This window comes from Liolophura sinensis, chromosome 7, assembly GCF_032854445.1.
Source record: "Liolophura sinensis isolate JHLJ2023 chromosome 7, CUHK_Ljap_v2, whole genome shotgun sequence".
Taxonomy (NCBI): Eukaryota; Metazoa; Mollusca; class Polyplacophora; order Chitonida; family Chitonidae; genus Liolophura; species Liolophura sinensis.
Genome location: NC_088301.1, coordinates 43,365,686 through 43,372,434, shown reverse-complemented (window position 1 = coordinate 43,372,434; position 6,749 = coordinate 43,365,686). Strand labels below are relative to the sequence as shown.

The 6,749-nt window shown below is 39.8% G+C and overlaps 1 protein-coding gene across 1 annotated transcript; it reads right to left on the bottom strand.

The window, feature by feature from the left end:
- Nucleotides 1–1,428: 1,428 nt before the first annotated feature.
- Nucleotides 1,429–6,548, bottom strand: LOC135470939 (zinc transporter ZIP12-like). Its single transcript, XM_064749989.1, has 8 exons — nucleotides 6,348–6,548; nucleotides 5,298–5,639; nucleotides 4,920–5,031; nucleotides 4,042–4,143; nucleotides 3,472–3,569; nucleotides 2,899–3,064; nucleotides 2,295–2,464; nucleotides 1,429–1,599 (listed from the first exon to the last, which is right to left on the bottom strand). Exons 1-8 carry the CDS (start codon nucleotides 6,546–6,548, stop codon nucleotides 1,429–1,431), a joined length of 1,362 nt encoding a protein of 453 aa, XP_064606059.1.
- Between the last annotated feature and the right edge of the window lie 201 nt (nucleotides 6,549–6,749).

The window sequence follows — 6,749 nt, the reverse complement described above, 5'->3', positions numbered from 1 at the left end:
AAAGCACAAGAGAAACCTGTCTACCGCTTATTGCTATACTAAGGTCCCAAGAATGGTAATAGGGTTGGAAATTTGATCACGGCTCGCTCTGGCAGAGTAAATCACTTGCTGTAAACTTACTGACCTGCGTTTGGCGCGGGACTAGAGGATCCTTTTCCATATTCTTCAGACGTTGACCCATTGTGATTTTCAGGGTTTACCTGGCTAAGTCAAAAATAGTAGTGAGTTTTGAATTTTAGATTCGTAAACTGAAGGCACCAAAGGCTAAGTTTGTCTAGTGGTGGCAGTGATGTCAAGCCAACGAAGACAAGGTAGACCTTTAGAGTCTCACCATTTGTGTTCTCCCCTTTTTAATCAACAGTCAGCAATAAAATACACGTGTCTCAAACAGAATGCACGTGCTTAAAGTATTATTAGAACATTTAAAGGTTGGGACTATGGAAGCCGATAGAGCAAAGTAGCGAAGCGCCGTGGCAAGGTAGCGAGGCAGCGAGGTAGCGAAGCGACGTAGCGAGGCAGCGAGGTGAGTGATCCGAGTCACTTCGCAACCTCACTTCGTTACCTTGCTACGTCACTATCGCACTGTCTCGCCCTTTGCAAAGGTCGAGGTAGCGAAGAAGCGAGCCAGGGAGGTAGCGATGCGAGGCAGCGACGTGGTCAGATATCCTCTGTCAGCTTCCATGTTTCGACAGAGTTTTTGTTTTCTATCACTTAATTCCTATGTCTTCACCGTGACCTGCGTTATTCAAGGTTTCTGAACGAATTTCGTTAGTGGTGGCAGTGATGTAAATTGAATGTAGAGAGTGGCACATGCGTTGTCAGGAGTTTAACTAATAGGCGTCGTTGCAAATAAAATATAAAATAATATACATATACATATACAACCTATATGTTATAAGGATTATGTTATCAGTAATGTTCTCTTGCGTGGGCTAGACTGGGTGATACTGATGAAATTACTCAATAGGACTTCACCGCCCCGTGCACTATATACCTGGTTTCATTTTCAGTAAAAGCCTAAAATGACAATGACTTTCACGAACCAGGATTTCTCGACCCAGACATTTCCATTTTTTTTACTCACTCAAAATGTCATTCAAGAAGGATAATACGGGACTCATGTGATATATCTGTCGGCATTTAGACTGATAAAGGTCATGATCTCAAGATCACCTTTGTTTAGGCAACGTGATTCCCATGAACCCTGTTGGTTCGGCAAGTCTCACCACAGGTTAGTTAGTTACAGAGACCACATGACTGACATAGATTTATATTAAGCAAGTTTTCAATGCGGAACAGCAGTAAATGGTCCATGTCGTCAATCAGACACATTTGAGGCTGTCTCTCTCCGTAACTGCGTTGCTTGATGACAAATTTGATGAATACGACAGTTCGCCTGATAAAATAAAAAACTCTTCTTAAAACATTTCAAAAAATGTTTACATCATAAATATTGCGTCGCTCAAAGAGTACGAAGGCCATCTGCAACACAATGAAGGTGTAAAAGCTTCCCAATACGGCTGCCATTTTCAGGATGTATGAACGTATGGGGAACCCGTCCAAAACGCCACCAGATGCTCGCGGCTTTATGCCGAGTGCCTGTGGAAAATAAAAACACGCGATTTAACTTTCAACAGAAAGTCACGCCGACGTAAAACAATCCTAATAACACATCATTAAATATATTATTTAAAACTTAGACAATGAAGGATAGATATTCACAATCACAGGAATCACACAGCAATTACATAACTTAATCTAAATTTGTGCAAAAAAGAGCAATGGCTGTAACTTTCTTTTAATAACTAAATTGCCAGTAATGTTTCCCAGTAACATACAAGGTGATACAATGATCATATGTCAGCATGGGTGCTACATCAACAGCCTTCAGTCAGGGTTTCTTATACTTAATTTACGCTTCTGTTGCTAACAATGCACGCATAAACTGCACAATGAGTTGTCTGTCTATTTAAACTAGTGTTATGGATGCCGTGGGTATCACTGCAGCAAAGTCCAACTTGAATAAATGTATTTTGTACATAAGGAAAGTAAATCTAAACGTTCAGCTTAAAACTTAATATGGATTTTGTGCTTTTGTGGATTTTTGAATAGTAAGGGTGTTTCAGTGGTTTCACTTTGACAACACATATATACGAAGCAATATGATATGAGTATAATTTGAATGGACGTTGCGATCATTGGCTTGAAATGCCTTTCCTTCGGCGACCAAAGAGATGAATGATTCACACTCTAGATTTATCCACAAAACACGAAATGAAAATTTGTGGGAATACCTGGGGTAGCAGGTGTAAAACCGCATCACCGGTTAATGCTGCTATAGCCACAGCCATCAGGAGACACATGATGTAACTTTTGGCCTTGGCCGATGAGAGCTTCAACAAGACGACACCACCTAGTGGTGAAATACTGATAACACCTACAGCCAATGCTCCAAATCCGTATGCTGTTGGGAACGAAACAAAACAGAAAAGAGTTTCTTTAGTGAGAGTGAGTCGGTGCTTGGGGTTTAACGTCGTGCTTAACAATTTTTTAGTCATGTAACGAGAAAGGAGCCCTTAGAGTGAATGTAATGTGCCTTCTTGTTGCAGGTCTGATTTCCACCGCTCTTTTGTCTAGTGCTGCTTAAATGAGACGACTTACCGAAGTCAAGTAAAAGCCAACCCGCCCCAGCCATTATATTGATACGGGTCAACGACTAGTTGACCCGACCAAGGATTGACCCTGGATCTACCGCCTCCCGAAGCGGATCTAGGCTTATATTAAAATTATGCTTAAACAGTAAACTGTAGAGTGTAATGTAATATATAAATCAAAAACCTGTTTCCAGAATAGTTTGTCTGTTCCAAGGTTTACTTTAACATAATTGCCTTCATCTACCTTGACCAAGGGTTGTGGTTTTGTAGGTAACCTCTCCTTGCACTTCCAACAATGTAAAGAAGAAGTCGCGAATTCTTGCAGGACATGCCTCCTGTAGGCTGGTTTCGTTTGAAGCGGCAGACATGTTTCCCATTGTACTACACAGATTTTCCACAGTGGTTTGGCACTACAAATATGAAATGCTATATTTCAGTCCTAAATGCTATAGCAGTCAGTGCGTAGACCTATACCGTTACATTTTAACACCTTCATTATTTCTAGCAGTGAAGAAAGGCCGAACAGGCTCTCAACGGCTAAAAAGAAAAAAAAATCTGATTTCTGGAGGTTGTTGCGTATTTGTAAATATATTAGTTTATTTGAAGTACTTTGCAAATTTATGTCACTGTTAAGACACTGAAGTTCATGAATGTAGTATCTTTAACACAAAGATAAATATGAATCGACAAAAAACAAACATCTATATATATGAAAAATGAAACGAACATTTCTTTGTAAGCATGTCCCGAATGCCTCTATCATCATTTTGTTTGACGAGAGTTGTCTTCCCTTTATATTACGGACGTCGGTCCTTACTCCATGAAGATCTCGTTTCCATTTCCTGGTTGGTTTTGGTTTTGGCAGAGGGGAGGTCTTGGAATTGAGATTCAGAGCTTCGAGAAGGTTCTCAAACTCTGTTAAAAACCATGGATGTAATATAATCTTTAGGCCAGATTTAAAATTTGCAATGCCAGGTTTCCACATACCATAATGCTGGCCTCCGTCGTATAAGTGAAATATTCTTGAGTACAGCGTAAAACACCAACCCCCAAAAAAATAAATAAATAAAATAAAATTTGCAATAAATGTATTACAGTGGATAATTCTGTGGTATTTCATTTTATCACTGGTATTTTGCCTGCAGAAGTCATTAAGACGATTGTTTTAGTTGAGAGAACAATTAAATCTTCCTTAAAATGTTTAAAATCTAGAAAAGAGAACACTTTGTATGTCTACTTTGAAGTTGTGTAACAAAAATAGTTTTAGTTACATTTTAACTTTTGACTCAAAATCTCCACAGATACCTGTATACAAATATAGACCTGGTTTGATCATATGTCAGCATGGGTGCTACATCAACAGCCTTCAGTCAGGGTTTGCACTTACCTTCGTGGTCTAGCATAGCCTTGGCTTTGTCGCCGTACAGCGAGAAGAGATCCGCCAAAAAGGAGTACGGAGAGGGCTTATCATCAATGCTGATACAATGACCTGCGAAAAAGAGACACTTAATAATTCATATAAATTTATTGGTTCAGCTACATGTAGGCGCTGTTCTACGTCGTACTTAACAATATACAAGAATATCAATGTGATCAGGTTTGTGATAGGAACCAAATAATGCCAGGCAATCGTTGTCTCACCTTGCCACTGAGAAAGGTAACTGACAAACGTCCTAACGTAAATTAGGGGCCTCCGTGGCTCAGTCGGTTAGCGCGCTAGCGCAGCGTAGTGACCCAGAAGCCTCTCACCAATGCGGTCGCTGTGAGTTCAAGACCAGCTCATGCTGGCTTCCTCTACGGCCGTACGTGGGAAGGTCTGCCAGCAACCTGCGGATGGTCGTGGGTTTCCGCCGGGCTCTGCCAGGTTTCCACCCACCATAATGCTGGCCGCCGTCGTATAAGTGAAATATTCTTGAGTACGGCGTAAAACACCAATCAAAAAAAAAAAAAAAAAAAAAAAAAAAATCCTAACGTAAATTGACTGATAAACTTCAGTGAACTGATAACGTGTCTTTGGTAGTTAAGGACTCTTCGTCTACCTGGACAATCCATTAGACGACTTGGGCTGAAGTTATAAATGCCAACAATCATAACTGTCACGATGCCATATTTTTCCAGTTTCACTTTTCTCAACAAAACTGACAAAATCTTGTCGATGGCTTAACACATTTAAGACTGCTTAGTTTACTTGCGGAAAAAATGATCCCGCAATTCTGCACCATCATCGCTTTAAAGCGATAGTAAGGCTGTTCCTGTGAAACGTACCCTGGAGAACATTCCAAACCACATAACCTGCAAGAGATGGTATTTCACTTGCATTCAGATCAGAACCCATGGGAACTTTCATTTCTTTATACAAGTCTTGTGGTCCAAAACACTGAAAACAAACGGAAAGAATTAACAATCTTTCATTAACGAGTTTAGAGAAAAAAAAAGACACAGAACATACAAAAAGCGACCAGATATGATGGCATATCGTACGATTAAATCTTGTTTTTTATTTCTACAGTGACATGGGTAGACTTGTATAATTATTTTTGTAATACATCATTAGGTATGGGCACTAAATTCAGTCGATTGCATATGTTTGCTCTTTCTTCAGAATGTACTTTCGAGGATAAGAAGTCTTACTTATTGCCCTACCTTAAAGTTTGTTGTAAAGTCTATCACTTCACTCCGTTCAGGTATGAAATAGCCATCATCATCCAGAACAAGAGATCCAAATCTATAATTCCGGCTGATCTGCTTCAAAATATCAACCAAGGTGCTCTTTGAAAGTTTAGGCTTGTTTCTAGTCAGCTTCCGGTACAGCTCGGACGTTGACAGCTGTCGACTTTCTATAGACGTTTGACTCTGGGAGCATTCCTTTCCGACGTCCGTCATGAAAACTACAAGGATCACGGAGAGCTTTTTGAAGGAGGACTCTTCCAAAGACTGTTCTCCGGACCGATTGAGGTAACGGAACACAGAATCCACGTTTAAACACTAAAAGACAGAATCACGAGAAAGAGGCAATCTTGAGTACAAGACTGGAACTGAATCACAGTTAACTGATCGGAATATCGTTGTTGAATTTCACACCTTTGAGGAGGAAAGTTTATAACATGACTCGATTATAAGATTTATTCGAGTATCGCCCCCGGCTCATGGTTTACATGTGGTATACGGCTTTATAGTTCAGACATACTTGATAGCTTCTTTGACTCACAGTTTGCTGATTGGAATGTCGTTGTCGAATGTGTACCTTTCAAGCAACAGTTTTATTGTATGACTATTTTCAGATTATCGACTTGAAGCGCCCCTACATGGATTACAGAAGGTATACGACTGTTGTCTATATTCGATAGTGTCTCTGTCTTCATTCTCTCTTAAAACTTAAGTGTTACCTTTAACACTGTAAACATCGGGAGGTGTTACATGTATCTGACCAGTGTTTATTAAGTGTTGATATTCTAACACTCTTCAAAGGTGTTCATATTCCAACTCCATTTAATTTTTTTGTTAAAGATGTTGATTAACCAACTGGTAATGATGTTTCAATGTGAACACTTTGGCGAGTGTTAAAACATTAACACTTTATAAAAGTGTTCAGATAGCTTTTATAAGTGCAGATACTCCTCGTGATCTTTACTGTGTTAAATGTAACACTCTAGGTTTAGGAGCTGTATATATATCCTATACTTGAACACATACTTGTTTGCAGTCTGCAGCAGCTTGATCACATTTGACCCGATACAGCACGTTTCGAATGAGCAGCATCGTTTCTTGTCGAGGAAGGTTCTTTCCTGTCACCCCAAAGAAACTCTTGACGGATTCATAAGGTTGTGGCATGTCTCGGGAGCCTCTGGAAATCTGTAGGATGCTGATCAGCGAGATTGTTGCCAAGAGAAACATAATGGGACTAATCTGCCCTTTCAAAAAAAAAAGGTAAACATTTAGTAAAAGATTTACTGTAAGGCTGCAATGTTTGTCTTTGTAGACATAGACAACATATGTCTATCCCATCCAGGCTGATTGTGAAGGATGGAGCCAGAAGAAAAATTCTTTGGTCTACTGGTGTCAAGGAGTGCCTAAGACAGGATTCCCTAGCACATA

Coding starts and splice junctions, on each gene's coding strand:
- LOC135470939 (XM_064749989.1), bottom strand. CDS start 6,548: ATGTTTCTCTTGGCAACAATCTCGCTGATCAGCATCCTACAGATTTCC. Junction 4,144..4,919: donor GGTTTGGAATGTTCTCCAGG/GTACGTTTCACA, acceptor TCTTTTTCGCAG/GTCATTGTATCAGCATTGAT. Junction 2,465..2,898: donor AACCACAACCCTTGGTCAAG/GTAGATGAAGGC, acceptor CGTTCCCAACAG/CATACGGATTTGGAGCATTG.